Here is a 19359-nt window from a genome sequence, read left to right as displayed (position 1 = left end):
ACTAGCACCCCAGCACTGCAGAGTAGCAATTATTAAAGGGCACCTAGCATAATAAAATTGCTGAAAGGCAATGATGAAATCACATTTACTATCAGTTTCATTTCAGACATGTCCACACTGATTTTTTTCTTTTTAGGAGTCACTCATTTTGCCCCCTTCACTGGGTCCATGCATTTAAGGCCTGGTCCTGCTTCATATAATTTGTACCTGAAAAAATATTAACCACTTATATTAAAAAGACCTTAAGGGAGCCCAAATAAACCTCACAAACAGTATTGAATAGAGCTGGGAAAACAATTTAGGTGTGGCCAAAAAACACCAGAAATACCAAAACTGCAAGGTTGGCTTCTTCCATTTGAAAATCCACACATTCCATTAAAGGACCAGCAAATTTGTACCTGTGAATCTGCCTTTATCAAAGGTATGATGTATCTGTGAATCTGCCTTTATCAAAGGTATGATGCATCTGTGAATCTGCCTTTATCAAAGGTATGATGCATCTGTGAATCTGCCTTTATCAAAGGTATGGGTCATGTTATACAGAATGCTTGGGACCTGAAGTTTCCCCTACAGGACTGTTTTGCTTTCAATAAGGATTCATTATATCTAGTTGGAATCAATCACCAATTACAATATATGTTTTATTATTACAGAGAAAAAGGAAATACATTTTTAAAAGTAATTTGATTTTTTTTTTTTTGCTTAAAATGGCCTTACCCTATTTGAGAGCTTTCTGGATAATGGGTTTTAGAATAAATTATCCCATACCTGTATTGACAACAAATGTCTGATTTTATAACAAAGTATTTTATTCTATAGTTCTGTGGTAATCTATGAAGAGTGTTTAGAAGGAAACACCCTCCCACTGTTACACATTATGGTTAAATGCATACATATGCCTTTCAGTTTTTTTGTGTTACAGGTCCTCCAACAAACCCATTCTTTTGTAGCAACTCTGCTTCTGGTGGAATAAAAAAACAATAGCCACAGCAGATCAGTGACCAGCCAAATCTATTGACATTGTTCACCACAATGACAGAATATTCTGGAAGATTGTCATTTTTTCCTGTATACATTTCTGTTAAACTAACAAAAAAAATGCAAAAACGAACATTCGGGTCATTAAGAATTCTTTGGCAATAAAGGCAGTCTGGAATGTGTTTTGCATGTTATAAACATGTATCTGCAGAAAAGAGAAGCTTGCATAAGCCATGTAAACTAAACCAAAATGCTGCCTCGTTGCTCCTTTATGACTCAGAATGTTCCCAAACATCATGCTTGTGCTGAATGTGGTCAATGTGTACCATATAATAGTCCCTGCAATGCCATTTAAGACAGAGCTGGGCAGCTGCATTATAAATTCCTGATGAATACATAGCAGTCTGATCATAGATGTCGCCCAGAGGGGAGGGCACTGGAATTACATTTCACTAGCATTTGCATAGCATTCAGTATTTTTTCCAGTGTTATTAAATTACAGTTAAACTCATGTCTGACAGAAATTATTGCATGGTAAAGCAAAATAAGCATTACACAATCTTTCCTTCTGGTCACCAGAGGGCACAATTTTAATAGAGTCTGTGGATGCGATGTAATCATCATTGCTACAACTTCTCTCACTAATTTGAACACAAAAATGTAGGTGAATAGTATTCCCTATGCAGAAAACGAATTGCCATATTATTATTTTTTCTAATATAATTGAAATGTTAGAAGTACTAACAGAAGACAATAATTAAAATAATCTATATAAAAAAATTAGTTTCCAACCAATTTACGGCCATATGTTTAACATAATATTATTAAAAATAAAGTGAATGCAAATGCTATTTGTAAGGTTTGCTATACTTCTGAGCAAACATGAAAAGATTTAGTATATAAACATTCAATGTTTGCCTACCTTTGTTGACACCCGGTAGGTAATATAGGTTTCCATAGTGCACACGTGTTTCTTTGGGTCATCAACTGTAACAAAAAGGTCCCTTGTCTCACCATCCAAGTCATCATCCAACTGCAGTCTGTTGAGAAGTGATGATGAGGATGCTGGGCTGGATGTATCTGCTGGAGTACCATTGGGCAAACTCAGATCCTATGAAAAAAAGTACTGATAAACAAGAAGAAGTGATAGTATTCCCTCAGCAGATCTACTGATGCCATATTTTAATAAATAAACAGAATTATACATAAACAATCTTTATTTATTTAGTGTTGACACACTGCAGAACTTTACTTATACATACATTCTCATTAGTCCCTGCCCCAGTGATGCTTACAATCTAAGGTCCCTGTTATTTTCACACAAAGTAGAGCCAATATTATCAGGAGACAGTTAACCTGCCTGTATGTTTATGGATTATGATAGGAAACAGGATTACCCGGAAATAACCCATGCAGGCACAAAGACATGTTTTTGCTGAAGTAGCTTACCACAGACACATACAGGATATTGCACAGCAAAACTAATGCAGGGCTGCTGGTGTATTCAGGAAATGACCTAATTTAAGATGAAAATTATACTTAAAGCTGACTGTCAGGTCATTAGAGTATTTCCAACTTTACTTCTATACTGGGAGGTCACTTATAAACACTGGGCAAATTTGCACCTGGACAGGAACTCATGGCAATCAGATGATTGCTTTCAGTATTTAACCTGCAGTTGGCTGGGAAAAGCTAAGCACTGATTGGTTGCAATGGGTAACTGCCCAGTGTTTATAAATGAGCCCCACTGACATTTCCTCAAGACTTAATGTTTTTTAGAATATGTCAGAAAGGCACAAGGGGATCTAGCTCTGTTACAAATTATAAAAGTATAGTTAGCTATACAGAGAGACTAAAGCAGGATACAGTTGGCAGTATTGGCAGGATTCAGTGGCAGTATAGGTATTAGCAACATTCACAAGAGGAAAAGGCAGGAGTATCCAATCAAAAAAATAAAAAAAGCTAAACATAATAGTAACTCTGCTCATTAATGCATATTATTTTACATGGACATGATGGTTACTTGGCCAGAAACAGTCCCGGGACTAGGGCCCAACAGTGGAGGGGGTGCTACATATGTACCTCTTCAGTCACCTTGGCCTAGTCCGGGCCCTTGCCGCCCCCCCCCCCCCTGCCTATTTGTTGTGTACTTCCACTGCAGTTAACACGTGCACATGCATGCGGGGGTTACAGAGGATGCCGTAGCCAGTTTGGTTATGGACTTGAGTTGCCAGTGCTGTGCCAACCAAACCGGCTACTTCATTCTCAATAAGTAGCAAACATTGCATCTTTAGATTATCGTTACAGTAGCCTTAGCCTTTTTAGCCTCACTGCTAGTGTCTCACTGCTGTGACTGCTTATCTTTGTGCAAGCTTTAAATGGTACAGTACTTTAAGCTTTAAATCAATACTGAAATTAACTGGCCCACTTGCATTGTTCACACTTCAGGTTCAGGCTGTAAGCTCTTGTATTGTTCACATCTGTAAGGCAGTGATGTGTGGGTCAACAAAAAAAAGTCAATCCGCACCCTACCCTAACCCACTGCTCCACCATCCGCACCCAACCCTAACCCACTGCTCCACCATCCGCACCCAACCCTAACCCACTGCTCCACCATCCGCACCCAACCCTAACCCACTGCTCCACCATCCGCACCCAACCCTAACCCACTGCTCCACCATCCGCACCCAACCCTAACCCACTGCTCCACCATCCGCACCAAACCCTTACCCACTGCTCCACCATCCGCACCCAACCCTAACCCACTGCTCCACCATCCGCACCCAACCCTAACCCACTGCTCCACCATCCGCACCCAACCCTAACCCACTGCTCCACCATCCGCACCCAACCCTAACCCACTGCGCCTCCGCATTTATGCATCTGCACCCATCCTGCCCCACTATGACATCACGGAAGAGGGTGGGAACAAGCAGCTGTGAGTCAATAAAAGTTGCACATCGCAGGTGGAAGTGGGCACAGAATAGTTGTGGGCTAGAAGAGCAGAAGTAATAGCCCAACCCAAACCCACCCACAATCCGTTCATGGTGTGCGGAAGTCAGCCTGAACCTTCCCAACCTGCGGGTGTTAGGCTGGCCCGCACATCACTGCAATGAGGCCCTGCATTGTTCACACCTAAAAGACCCAACATTTTGTCAGTAAAAACCGTTCATGTTGGAGCTGTCATGATCAGTTATTTGCATATATCATTGTCATGATAGGTTTCCTTGTCTCTTTCCCTACTCTGCCTGCCCATGCTGCCTGTGTGTGCCATTCTCTGCCAGCCCTACCCTGCTGTGTATGCCATACTCTGCCTGCCCAACCTTGCCTATGCTGCCTGCGTGTGCCATTCTCTGCCTGCCCTGCCCTACCCTACCTGTGTGCGCCATACTCTGCCTGCCCTACCCTGCCTGTGTGCGCCATACTCTGCCTGCCCTACCCTGCCTGTGTGCGCCATACTCTGCCTGCCCTACCCTGCCTGTGTGTGCCATACTCTGCCTGCCCTACCCTGCCTGTGTGTGCCATACTCTGCCTGCCCAACCCTGCCTATGCTGCCTGCATGTGCCATTCTCTGCCTGCCCTACCTACCTGTGTGCGCCATACGCTGCCTGCCCTACCCTGCCTGTGGGAGGTGAACCAGGCAGGGGCTTGTTCTGTAATTATTTGGGCTTTTGCTGTGCTACAACCATTAATGTCGGTATAGTCTTAAAAGAGCCTATGATAACATGAGTGTTTTCTGATGGGGGCATGGTTTAAAAAGGGGAGTGGTCAAAACTGGCTTTCATAAGTGGCCCTCCACCACACAGGTCAGAAAAATTCTGGTACTATAGAAGTTGGACAGCCCTTTACTAACCAATCTGTGTATGCATATAGACTGCACTGTACATGTGCCAATCAGGTAGGAGATGAAGCAGTCAACTGAGAATGTCAAGAGCAGCTCAAGGTATTGATCACTGTGCCTCTGATGGTGCAAGGGTATTCCTATATATTTGAATAGAAAATGACTGCAGGCAGGAAAGGCTGTGTAGACTACTGGTGCTATTCACCTTTCCTTTTAGGTATACAAGATTTGATAATGCAAGAGGACCAGTGTTTTAGCGGTACTATTGAATTAAAAGTCAAGAAACACAGGTACCACCTCAAATCTTACAAACATCAGTATTTGAACACTGGCTAATGTACAGCAATGGCTGGGTTTCTGTATTGCATAGGAAGGAAAGAAAAAACTGCTGCCTTATCATTGCCTTGTACAAGTTACCATGACAGTTATCTTCATGCTGCAATGATTATTTTACATGTAGCTTTATATATAGCCGAGAAGTGTGTTGTAGGTTGTGAAATGAAAACAGACGCTGAGCGTCGAGAGCGTTATACTTTTAAGATCTATGCAGAATATTATGAAAGTAATAAAATAAATAATTTTAGTTTAAACACTTGTAAGCTACATAAAATTGTAGAGTCCTTTAACAACAGTTCACCCATTTAAGGATGGGGCCATATCATGTAATACCATACATTATACATGTTTTTGGTGGTAATTGGTGCTACTCTCCACAAGCGCCCTTACGATTATAGCTCACTGCAAATATGCAACACATACGAGCAGTTAACAGTAATTGCCCACTTTTTGACTGCTTGCCTAACAAGTGTGGGCAGACCATACCCCCAAATGAACTCATCAAATGACAGTGCTCTCTACACCAAACAATTCTATTTTGAGAGGGATCCAAAAACATGGGATATGTGAACAAGAGACAAAACAATGGTTCTGACAAGATAAAACAATATCTTCTAGGGCAGTGATCCCCAACCAATGGCTCACAAACAACATGTTGCTCACCACCCTTTTTGATGTTGCTCCCAGTGACCTCAAGGTAGGTGCTTATTTTTGAATTTCTGACTTTGAGGCATCAAGACCATGGGGCACATTTACTAATCCACAAACGTCCGAAAAGCGTCCGAATGCGTTTTTTTCGTAATGATCGGTATTTTGCGATTTTTTCGTAAATTGTCGCGACTTTTTAGTAGCCGTTACGACTTTTTCGTAAATTGTCGCAACTTTTTCGTAGCCGTTACGACATGCGCGAATTGTCGCGACTTTTTCGTAGCAGTTACGACTTTTTCGTAAATTGTCGCAACTTTTTCGTAGCCGTTACGACGTGCGCGAATTGTCGCGACTTTTTCGTAGCCGTCGTGCCGAGTACGGATCGTGACTTTCCTTGGACCAGGTTGGAGCTGCAGAGTGCCATTGAGTCCTATGGGAGGCTTCCAAAATCATGCAAGTCTGAAAGGTTTGCCCGCCGTTTACGAGCGATCAAGACGAAAAAATCGCGACAATATACGAGCAAATCGTAACGGCTACGAAAAAGTCGCGACAATTCGCGCAAGTTGTAATGGCTACGAAAAAGTCGTAATGGTGACGAAAAAAATCGCAAAAAATACGAAAAAGTCTCAAAATGTTCATTTCCAATCCAAATTTTTCCCATTCGGATTCGTGGATTAGTAAATGTGCCCCCATGAGTACTGCCAAAGAGAGTCTCCTGTAGCCTGTCAGTCCACAGGGGGCTACCAAATAACCAATTACAGGTCTTATTGGGCACCCCCTAGGAATTTTTTTAATGCTTGTGTTTTTTTATATTTAAATGTGGTTCATGGGTAAAAGAGGTTGGGGAACCCTGTGTTGGGTCTATTTATAAACCTGCGCCCGCCTCTGATGTCATGGGGGGGGCGCAGACACGCACCTATAAATAGATTCTGGAGGCGGAAGAGGGGCACAGTTGGGTCACGAGCCATCCACAATAAACTGCTTTCCCACCACCATTAATGTAAATAGCTTTAGTTTTGCAAAGCAGCCTGAAGTTTCCTCTTGAGGCATATTCTGGTCGAAGAGACGGACATGTTTCCCCCCCAGCTATTTACATTATTGCCAGAAGGAAAGCACATTTATCAAATCGCCCATGGTAGAGTGGACTTATGCCATAGCCCTTAAAAGTAAAAATCAATACAAAGCAATAGAACCTTGATATAGCTAACTTAGGTTTTATATAAGTAGCAGAACATTACAACCCCCCCCCACCTATTTAAAAATATTAGTAAAATATACAATGTACCTTGTGTGAAACTGGCAATAATCTTGTTTTATAGTAAAATGTGACTTTAAGTTAGGTCAGCTAAATTAGTCACATTCATGTTCAGCAGAGCAGTCATGTGCTCAACTCTTATTCTTATAACATTGAACAAAACATTCTTTATCTTGTTTGCAGTTCAACATTATACCTTATCATGAAGGAAGGATGAGGAGCCCTAACATTCCACTGAACAACGTTGCTTTACTGCATAGTTAAGTGGCTATTTTTACTAAAATATTTATTGACCTATTACATAATAGTTTAAACAAAATTCTTAGGCTAATGGTGCTCTTAGAGTTTGCTTTACCAGCATATCCACTGACTGCGATGCAGTGTGCCTACTACTCAAGCAAATGACAACCATTTATCCAGTTGCAAGTGATAGCCTTAGATCAAAGAGCGGGGACTGCAATAAATGCCGTTAAAGCAAAATATGCATTTTGCAAAAACTTTTTTTTACTCAAAACTAATACAGCATTACTAACAATGTTCAGTGTATGTAATGAAAGGAAAAAAAGTCTGTTTTTTTACATAAAAAATTAAAAAAAACATCTTTAAAGGAGACATATAGCATAACTGAAAATTCCCCCAATAAACTAGGCAAAAATAATGGCTTTTTTGAGGTTGGGGTTGATGCGGAAAAAAAAGTTTCATTATGGATTTTTTCACACGACTATTCTGACCCCGAAAACTCCCCACTTCATGCAGAAGTCAATGGCAGACATGCCTTCCCTGGAAAATTTATTTCCTTTTGACGCTGGTTTTTATGCAGCAAATTTAAAAAACTCACCGTTATCATGCAACAAGTTGAAAAAGCAGTGCTTTTCACGACCTTTCTGCAACTTTTTCACTTTGCATTGTTTGACAAATGTCTGATATTTGTGGAAACACAAAGCGGGGGCATTTACTATTCCATGACTTTTATGGGTTGGGGTTTTTGATGCAGGAAAAGAGTTGCAAACCCTGAAAAAGCTTTTGATAAATGTCTGACATTTGTGGAAATGAGTGCATTCATGGTTTCACAAAAAATAAAAGATAAATTCCAGTTTTGGTAAATCTACCCCGATATATGCCCTTTAAGTAGGTCCTTATCAAGCTGTGTGGGATATAACTATTTTAAAGGGGACCTGTCACCCTAAAGGTCCCCATACACGGGCCGATAGAAGCTGCCGATATCGGTCCCTTGGACCGACTCTGCAGCTTATCGGCCCGTGTAGGGGCAGAAACGATCGGACTGGCCGACCGATACCTGCCCTGAAATTGGCCAGATATCGGACTGGCCGACCGATACCTGGCCTGAAATTGGCCAGATATCGGACTGGCCGACCGATACCTGGCCTGAAATTGGCCAGATATCGGACTGGCCGACCGATACCTGGCCTGAAATTGGCCAGATATCGGACTGGCCGACCGATACCTGGCCTGAAATTGGCCAGATATCGGACTGGCCGACCGATACCTGGCCTGAAATTGGCCAGATATCGGACTGGCCGACCGATACCTGGCCTGAAATTGGCCAGATATCGGACTGGCCGACCGATACCTGGCCTGAAATTGGCCAGATATCGGACTGGCCGACCGATACCTGGCCTGAAATTGGCCAGATATCGGACTGGCCGACCGATACCTGGCCTGAAATTGGCCAGATATCGGTCGGCCAGGTTAGAAAATCCCGTCGGATCGGGGACCGCATCAGCTCGTTGATGCGGTCCCCGAACCGACTGCCCCATTGCCGCTTGCGGAATTCGATCGTTTGGCCCCAGGGCCAAACGATCGAATTCACTGACATGCCTCCCCGATATCGCCACCCGTAGGTGGGGATATCGGGTGAAGATCCGCTCGCTTGGCGACATCGCCAAGTGAGCGGATCTGCCCGTGTATGGCCACCTTAAGAAATAATTACAAATTGTTTTCTATTGTGTTTGTCAAGCAAAATATACTTCAATTACACTATATAAATTTTTTGAAACTTATTTCCTTCAGCACTGGAATTCAGCATTGCAGAAAACAGGCAGGCGCCATTTTGTGGACAAGCTGTGCATCCTGCTAAAATCTTGTTTCTGTGCCAGTATGGGGGGACCTGATACCCATATCCATGCACTGGTTACACAATTAGATGGTGAGGAGGGAGGGGGAATGTGAGGAGTACAGTGACATCTAAGGAGTTCTGAATTGAAAGTTAAAGTAACTGTCTGCCCCACTCCTATGCCTAAGGCATAGAGGCGGGTCAGGCAATATATGATTGACAGCTGGGACTTTTAAATGCTTATATAATGGGTATAGATGTGCTAACAAAAAAAAAATTTTGAGTTACATGTTTAATTTGAAAAGGGCTTTTATTATACAGCTTTTTATGGCTGGGTGACAGGTCCACTTTAAAGAAGAATATTACATGAAAGATTTTTTTCCCCCATTTGCAACTGCATTTCCCTAAAACAGATCTCATCGCTAGAAGTGAGAACAGTCATTGTGCAAAAGATAAACTTCTCTGTCAGTGAGAAAGTGTTGACAAACTTCCCTTATTAAAAAGAAAAGTAGGGCAAAAGCAAGACATTCAGGTCAACAGTAACAGTTTATACAAAATGTAGAAAGAAGATCAACATTTTTTTTTACATTTTAAATGCCCTGTAAAATTACACAAATGTATAACATTACAATATAACTCAACAAGATGTCTATAGCAGTAACGGGATTTTTAATTAAGAAAAGACACCTTGATTTCATGGTGGACTTCAACTTAGTAGAAAAGGGTTCAAGTGCTTATTACTGGTACAAACAGGCAATATAAATTGTAAGCCCTTGTGAGCAGGGCCTCTGTAACCCTTGTCTGTTAAATTATTGTAAGAGCCTGTTGAAAGACTTGTATACATCACATTTTACCAGACAGGCAAAGCATCAGTACTTAAAGCTTTATCTACTTTTGCATATATTTGTATGTGTAAAAACATGTGCCAAAACCATTCCATTGATACAGTACCCAAGGGTTGCAAAAACAAAAATAACAGAAACAATGCAATTGTACACACCAAAAGTGGCATTATTGTGCATGCTGTCCTACAGCTCAGAGCAAGTAGTAGACCATAAATACCATGGAACCCCATTGTGTACTTTATCTGTTGCATTTCTTTCAGCTAGGGCTATGGACACAAGCCATATTTTTACACATTTGTCACATGATACCATAAGCCTTCTCTGAAAGCCACAGTGACCACATTCTCTCAAAATCAGCTCTGTATGGTTGCGAAACAAAGCCCCAGAACATCACGATCGCTTTATTAAAGGAGCAGTATACCCCCTTGCTTACCATAAGCGTAAAGAATAGCTCTTGTGCATAAACACTGTTTTAATCACAAAGTTGGTGGTGCACAGCTCCTCTAAAAAGAAGAGGGACTTCAATTCCTAGAATGCATCACTTAACAATGGAACAATGGTGGGTCAGACATTACAGTGAGACTCTGGGTGGGTGAGTTAAGCTGGCCATACACGCAATAATGATATCGTACAAAACCTCGCTTCATATGATATTCGGTGCATGTATGGCTGCTCAAGGAGGCGACCGATATCGCAAAAAGTTGCGGATATTGGTCAACTTGTCAATCCCCCGGTTTAACAGATTTTGATTGGGCACCCAAGCAAAATCTTATGCACCTTTTCTACATAAGCCCAATTGAATGAATGTAAAAAAAATGGGGGGTGTAATATTATATATACACAGGTATGGGATCCCTTATCCGGAAACCCATTATCCAGAAAGCTCCAAACTACGGAAAGCCCGTCTCCCATAGACTTCATTTTAATCAAATTATTCAGAATTTTAAAACTAATTTCCTTTTTCTCTGTAATAATTAAACAGTGCCTTGTACTTGATCCCAACTAAGATATAATTAATCCTTATTGGATGCAAAACAATCCTATTGAGTTTAATTAATGTTTTATTGATTTTTTAGTAGACTTATGGTATGGAGATGGAAGATGGAATACCCTTGGTCCCGAGCATTCTGGATAACGGGTCCTATACCTGTATATTTTATATAATATATATATATCCTTTAAGAGTGACCACTTGTTGGATAGTTTTACTTTTTCAGACTTAATAAAAACATTGTCAAATAACAGGAGTTAATTTTTAACAGAAAAACATTTTCCTATCAGGGATAAAAGCTAATAAAGAACTCTCAATATATTTATCCTACCAGCAATGTTGTGGCAAAGTTTGTTAAAGATTATCAAGTCTTTCCTGCTTTTGCTGCAAAACTGAACAGCAATGACCCTAAATACAAGCAAGAACAGTCTAAAGGTAGACATAGATGTTGCTTATTAGGATTAAAAATTACACAGATAAAACAATTAACTTTGGGTAAAGTAATGCCGTCATGTTAATGTATCAGATTAGAGCAAGAAAAATGCATTTTGCTTAAAAAGTTTTTAGCTAATAATGTGAATTTTGTACGCATTTCTAAGAATTACTACGATCATCTTGGCAAGTTCATTTGACTAAGCTTGGACCACATGTTTTAGTTCACAAGACAAAAAAAACTTTAAATCACTTGTATGGTTTAGTCTTTTAACTTTCTATATTTGATCAGTTAGCATGCTTTGGGCTATTAAAAGCAGATACTGCAGTATCCTACAATAGAATAATACAATAAGGTGTAGTGTGCATAATGTTGTCCCTGCTCTGAGCACAAGTTTGTGACATTTTTTACAAAGAACACTTTTACAATGAATGATCTAGCACAGTGCTGTCCAACTTCTGTGGTACCGAGGGCCAGAATTTTTCCGGCCTCCGTGGTGGAGGGCCGATAATGGAAGCTAGTTTTGACCACTCCCCTTTTTAAAACCACACCCACTTGAAACCACACCCATGTTATCGCATGACCATAGCCATATTAATGGTGGTAGTACAGCAAAAACTTGCCATACTCTGTCTTCCCTACCCTGCCTGTGTGTGCCATACTCTGCCTGCCCTACCCTGCCTGTGTGTGCCATACCCTTGCCTGCCCTATCCTGCCTGTGTGTGCCATACCCTTGCCTGTGTGTGCCATACCCTTGCCTGTGTGTGCCATACCCTGCCTTCCCTACCCTGCCTGTGTGTGCCATACTCTGCCTTCCCTACCCTGCCTGTGTGTGCCATACTCTGCCTGTCCTATGCTGCCTGTGTGTATGGCACATACAGGCAGCATAGGGCAGGCAGAGTATGGCACACACAGGCAGCCTACAGTGACGCAATGCTGGCACTGCTGCTACAGTCTGCACAATAACTATATATTAAAAACGTTTTGATTCCAGTACCACCACAGTATATGTTATTTTTATAGTGCGCAGGGTTTATTTGTGGGTTTATACTGCTCCTACAGTCTGAGGTGTGAACAGGTGAACAATGTGGGTGATTACAGCCTGAGCCTGAGGTGTAAACACTGCAGGGGAGAATAATGCAGGGATTAAAAGGTGTGAACAACACAGTGGATTACATTTTTAAACAATACAGGGGGTTTACAGCCTGAATCTGAGGTGTTAACCATGCAGGGGGCCAGTACTGATACCATTTAAAGCTTACACAAAGGTAAGCCATCAAAGCAGCCAGACAGGTGGGGGGCCACACACAGGGGGGTCACGGGCCGCCAGTTGGACAGCTCTGATCTAGCAGAAGGCATGAGACATGTTAGTGGACAGAAGCATTTTTCACTGGTTTGGTTTAACTAACATAAATGTCTGTAGCCCACAAATGGCTCTCAAGAAGCAGAAAAGTACAGCTTTAATTAAGCACCCGGGCGAAAAAGAATATCCTTAGGGCTGTGACACATGGGGAGATTAGTCGCGCCATGACAAATCGCTGTTGTCGTGGGCGAATAATCTCCCCACAATGCCATCCCACCGGCTAGAATGTAAATCGCCGGTGGGAGGGCATACGTGGCGCGATTTGCCGAAGTCGCCAAAGTTTCCTCTCAAGGCAATTTCTGAAGCAGAGATAAAGAAAAAAAAATGTACTTGTTGAGCCCATGTTCAACGACTAGTAAAATGAGTTAATAACTTGAATTGCCAGTTATGTTTATATTCTGTATGTGAATTCTATATTCTATATGCTAGTAAACGCAAGGTACAGAATTCATCAACACTGAAACCTGGACCTAAAGCATCCATGGTATCAGAATGATAATATTTATATTCTAGTGCTGCTGACTCCACACATATTTACACAAATATAAGAATGCCATTTTTGTTTTCTAGGGTTAAAGAAGTGACAAAAAATATGTAAAAAATCATCATCCATAGCAATAGTCAAGTATAGATATTTAGGAGAAGTGGGGTATAGAACCTTAACTGCCAGCAAAACCGATGACTGGCACTTATCTCCTGGATTCCTGTGTGAAATTCGAGACTGTACCATATTCTCTTTATGATATACCCTAATCTAAAAGTACATGTGATGCAACCTAAATTCTTTCATGAAACAAATCTTCAAATTGCTAAACTTCCAATGAAAACATTTACAGACAGACTACTCTCCTGCTATGAAATATTAAGAATTCCAAAATCAAGTGCTTTCCTTGAAACACTTAAATACAGTCCAGACTTCATTCCAGAGGCAGTCGATAAAATGGAAAATAACTTCAATTTCAACTACCAGAGGGCAAAAAAAATGAAATGCTGTGTAAAAAAACTATATACTGCAGTCTGTTATCTCCTACCCATTGTATATAGACACATACACGTTATACAAATGCTAATCAGAGGTTCAGTTATTAGAAAGTCTATTTTACCTGTCACACTGCTTGAATAAACAGCTTATTATACCACACTTGAAGTGATTATCAGGCTGAGCAACCTAACATACCCCCTGGGATTCTGGTTTTGTAAACCTGCCACCCAAACTTACAGTGGATTTCACATACAATATTTCTCTTTCTCATATATTCTAGAAATTTAAAAACCATTAGGTGCTTTACCATGCATGTCAAGTTACTACTGATCATTATACAAATTACCTAATGGAGCTGCCTATTTACACAGTAATATTACTAATTACAGCCGAGAAAAAGACAAAGCATTCTTGAGGTTTGAGGCAGTGCTTACGCAAAAATGTGCTTTTCTCACTATCTGCAGAAATACTAATGAATGTTTCATTACCTGAGGCACCCACTTGTGATATATAGGACCTGTTGCTGATAAGGCCTGCTTTTAGTACAAATCAGATACAAAGAAAGGCAAACCTTATGTAGGACTGTTAGCAAAGACTACAATTAAAATTACCTTTATTTCAACTGAGGATGTACTATAAAGTGCAAGACTTATATTTCATTTGAATTTCTGGGTCATTACTGAAGCTGCATCATTAGCACATTTATGTTCAATTTTGCAGCAATTCAAGTGAATAACAGTATAATAATGCCACAATGCTAGATTCTAACTATAGCTGCATAACTGTGTGACAATGACACTCTGTTCTTCCCTAAATCATGTGGTACACCTTTAAACCTTGGTCTAAGCACAACAGGTTTACAAAGAAACCACCTACTCATCTTGTGAAACCGATACGAAATATTAAAATACAAATGAAACCCAGGAAGAGGCAATGCTTGTCTTTCCAGCTCCATTAGCTACTTCAAGACTAGACGCACAAAAGCCACCTTTATTTTAATGCTCACACTGCTTCAGTAAAGTTCAAGTGGGAAGCACACAGAAAATCATTTCTTCAGAACACTTGAGAATAAAAAATGTTTACATTTTCAGCTGATTTTTGTTTTCAGATTTAAACATAATTTCTCAGTATGTAGCCATTCTCCTCTAGTTTTTTTTTCTTGGTAATATAAGAAGCCATCTCTTCTGTTCTCTGCCCTCCATACACTACATCCAATAACAGAAGTAACTGTTGATCGGCTAGAGAAGTAAAAACTTTAAAATTGAGGGCCCCTGAATAGGTAATTTAAATTACCAATGACAACAAAAATAGGTGATTTTCATGCATTTTAATAGAATACTGTACTGCCGTAGTAAAAACTGCATGTGTGTTTTAGAAAAACTATCATGGATTACTTAAATAAACTGCCGTATGACCAGGAGGCAGCCATTCAACATGACTTTGGGCTGTGGGACATATGTTTACTTAATGTAGCAGATAAAAGCTGTATTAAATTTATGATATTTATATAGCACCAAAATCTTTAAGCTGAAAGTGGATGTTCACCTTTGAGTTAACTTTTAGTATGATGTAGAGAGTAATGTTCTGAGACAATGTGCAATTGGTCTTCATTTTTTATTACTTGTAGTTTTTTTAGTTTGGAATTTTAGCAGTAATCTGGTTGCCTGGGTCTAAATTACATCAGCAATCAGGAAGAAGTGGTAAATGAATAGAAGAGGGGCTGAATATTAAAATGTTATAAAAAGTAAAAATAAAATTAAAATAAAACTGTAGCCTCACCAAACAAAAGTGTTATGGCTGCCGGGGTCAGTGACCCCCATTTGAAAGCTAAAAAGAGTTAGAAGAAAAAGGCAAATAGATCAAAAACTATAAGAAATAAATAATGAGGACCAATAGAAAAGTTGCTTAGAATAGGTAGTTCTATAACATACTTAAAATTAACTTAAAGGTGAACCACCCAATTAAGTCAGATGGATCTGCTCCCTCCTGTGTCTGCACTTAAAGGCACTACACCTGCCTGGGTGCAAAAACAGAAAGGTTTTCACAAAGAAAATGTGCATTTCGGCACAGAAAGTGTCTGCACCAAGAGACACTGCATCGGCCTGGATACAGACACACAAGGAAGCAGAGACCAGTGCATCAACTGATATAAACGCAGCCTGAGAATCAGCCCCTATCTGCCATTAGTCTTAAGCTGGCCATACACGCACCGATAATATCGACAAAACCTCGTTTCGTACGATATTCGGTGCGTGTATGGCAAGTCGGCGAGTCGACCGGTATTGCAGGAGGCTGCTGATCTCAGTTGACTCGCCGATCGGCCAGGTCAAAAGATTTTGATCGGGCGCCATAGAAGGCGCCTGAGCAAAATCTGCCGTCAGGGCTGAATCGGCAGAAGGAGGTAGAAATCCTATTGTTTCTACCTCCTTATCTGCCGTTTCAGCCCTGAAGGTTAGTGGCGGGTCTGACGATCAACCGATGGTCGCACGAAAGATCGCAGATCGCCAAGTGTGTGGCCACCTTTACACAATGCTTTACAAAGATTACATGCCAATCCCATCAGTCCCTGCCCCTGTGGAGCTTACACATTAAGGTCCCTATTACATTTACACACAAACACACTATGGTCAATTTTTATCAGAAAACAAATTGACCAAGCATGGACAGATTTAAGCTAAAATTGGACAGCTATTGATCGGGGAGGTTTGATGTTTCCGTCAGATTGTGAACCACATTGGCTCATTGATATGGTCCTTGCTTCGACGGGTTCTACTCCCATCATTGTAGATAGGTATATTGGTGGAGAGATCCCCTCACCAAACAAGTGAATCTTATAGTGTATGACCACTTTAATAGGAAACCAGAGTACCTAGAGGAAACCCACACTGACACAGAGAAAACATACAAGCTCCATGCAGATAGTATCCAAGCACATACTCTTCAGAGAGCACTGTTGGCGGAATTTAATTCTACTCTAGCACAAAAGCATTACTGAGGTTGCAGAATGTTCTCCAGTTCTTCTGAACATGAGACAATTTCAAACTCTTTAATAAGTGTCCCAATGAAGACATGCAATTTTAGAAGGGATGTGCACATACTTTTGAGAATACATTGTGCCTAGATAGTTTTGGCAATATAGTGAAAAGTCAATGAGGATTTCCTTGACCATACAAACTATTTTAAGTACCAAAGGGACACATTAATTTACCCTTATGCACTTTGTCTTAGTTGGCTGATTTTACTTACTTGTAAAAAGGGGAGGTAAAAATCATAAAAAGTTACTTGCTTGTGTTTAAAGTATGTAACACTTCTTGCCTTTCCATCTGACAGATAATCTGAAGGCTCGAGGAATCATAAATCTGGCCCCCATGGCCAATATAGGCCCTGGCCAGATTATTCAGCAATCACCCAAATGACAGGAATGGAAAGGGAAACTCCATAATCTATTCAACCTACTGTTCCATACTGCACAAAAAAAGCAAACAGACATTCTCACCCTAATTGGCCTTTAGAATGAGCCCAGCTGCCACTGCTCCAAGTCCCCCTATCCACACATTTAGATAAAACTTATATTAGAAAAAGTGTGTTTTATTTAATATGGAAATTGTCAGCATGTGCAACAGATGCCTGGTATATTTCCATATTACCTTAAAATACACATGGTTGCATAGAGAAGTGGTCCCCAACCTTTTTTGCACCAAGGACTGGTTTCAAGCAAGACAATTTTTCCAAGGAGTAGGGGGGTGGCGCAACTAGTGCATAGTATATAATTTAATTATTACATATATAATGTAAATGTAATTATTTCATTTTATATTATGCACTTTATTTTTATTATTACTAAATTACAAAATATAATACAGCTATCATAATACATAATCATATATAATATCAGTAGTAGACCTGAGCTTGTTTCCCTGCAACTAGATGCGCCCAGCCCCTTTGCTCTTCTTACTCCTATATAAGTGGTGACATTCCCAGCCAGTTAGTATGGAGCTTTAAGTACTTTGGTCCTTGTCACAATCAGAAGAAAGCTTCCTGGGCTTTGCATAGCTGTTGTTATGGCTGTGTAACAAATCGGAGAGTTGGGATCACAGGTGATTGGAGAGACGGCCCGATTCAGCATAGACCACGGCCCGGCACCGGTCCCCGGCCCGGTGGTTGGAAAAAAAAAAACACCTTTTTTCCCAGCGCTTTTGAAGGCCCTATTTATACTTTTAGGCACTACAGCAATCAACAGGAGCCTTTTCTGACAGATGTCAAGGTCTTTGCAAACAGCTAAAAAAATTTTTGTAAACTTCCATTTTGTCATAGTTGCTATGACTTAGATGCCCACTCAAAATGTCATATTTGTACAATCTCCTAAAAGAGCCCTGAAAACTTGTGACCTGTCTAACATATATCTATGAACTACAACTTCCAGCCTCCCTGATGGCTTCTGTCACTCTGATGATTCTGGGAGTTATAGTTCAACATATAGAAGCAGCTGCTTCCCCAAATTTGTACTAAATTATGCAACAAGTGTAAACCATATTATTGATCTAAAGATGAAAGCCTAATACAATCTTTGTTAACCAAATTGTAAAAATTAACTTATATGAAAATAACTACTCATACCTGCATGCTCTGTCTATTTCCTATAAAAATAATGTTATTTTCTCACTATATTACCTAGGGGTATCCAACCTTGGCACCCACTGAAGGCTGTCAGCTGGTGCTGAGAGCTTTGGTTTAACAACTGGAAAGAAGAATGTTGGGCATCAATAGCATGAGACCTAAAGTAGGAAATAGCCATTAACATCCCAGTCCCCAAATAACACATTCCTTACCTTATCTGCTAGGCTGCTGGGCTCAGTATTGGGTAGGTCTGGGCTTGGTGATTCAATGATAACTGCTCCGTTTTCACCTGCTGCATCATCCTCCGCCGAAGGAGAGCAGCTAAGCGGGTGCTTGATGTCGTGAAGAGACTGCTGCCCAGAGGTGGGTAAAGATTTAGGAGTACTGGAGCCTGACATTCTGAAGTGGGGTACAAAACAATGTAGGAGCTAAGAGCCTGCTCTTAAAAACCAGACGCCATACAGCAAGTATTTTATGACGTGGTGCGGGGATTTATAGGCAAGGGGCAGGAGTAAAGGATAAAAATTCTAAAAGGAGATCTACCCTGGCACTGCCACCTGAAACCAGCAGCTACAAAACCAAAACGTTGCCAATGGCTCTGTCTATTGGCAAAGCAACTCCTACAACATCATACCGCCCCACAGTTCCACTTTTCTTAAACAGCCCGCAGCCCCGGGTCGCTATTTAAACATCCCGCAACGCCGTTAAGGTCCAGCTCTTTGGATCCTGCCGGACAGCTAATCCAGACGTTCCCAGTTCCATCTGTGACGTCACGACTACACGTTTATAAGCGTAGTGACGCGGTACGTGGCCGCCTTGGGGGGAGTGGTGAGAGAGGGCTGAGTACGGCGGCGGTGCTGCTTGCAATTTGCGGTAGTGTCTGGAACGCCAGTTAGCCATGGGTGTTTTTTCGCTACTTGCAGCTCTTACTTTTGTCAGACCACATAAAAGAAATAAAGATCTTCTATTTTTCGTGGTGATTGCCACAGCTCCCAC

General features: G+C 40.9%; 1 protein-coding gene across 1 annotated transcript in view; it reads right to left on the bottom strand.

Annotated features, from left to right (window-relative positions):
* Positions 1-19081, bottom strand: part of snx30 (sorting nexin family member 30) — a gene marked incomplete at its 5' end in the record, with an annotated part of 38881 nt that extends 19800 nt beyond the window's left edge. The window contains 2 exon segments of the mRNA NM_001016905.2: positions 1901-2089; positions 18576-19081. Coding sequence (NP_001016905.1) covers positions 1901-2089; positions 18576-18761 — 375 coding nt within the window.
* Between the last annotated feature and the right edge of the window lie 278 nt (positions 19082-19359).

This window comes from Xenopus tropicalis, chromosome 1, assembly GCF_000004195.4.
Source record: "Xenopus tropicalis strain Nigerian chromosome 1, UCB_Xtro_10.0, whole genome shotgun sequence".
Taxonomy (NCBI): domain Eukaryota; kingdom Metazoa; phylum Chordata; class Amphibia; order Anura; family Pipidae; genus Xenopus; species Xenopus tropicalis.
This window is presented reverse-complemented; position numbering and strand designations above follow the sequence as displayed.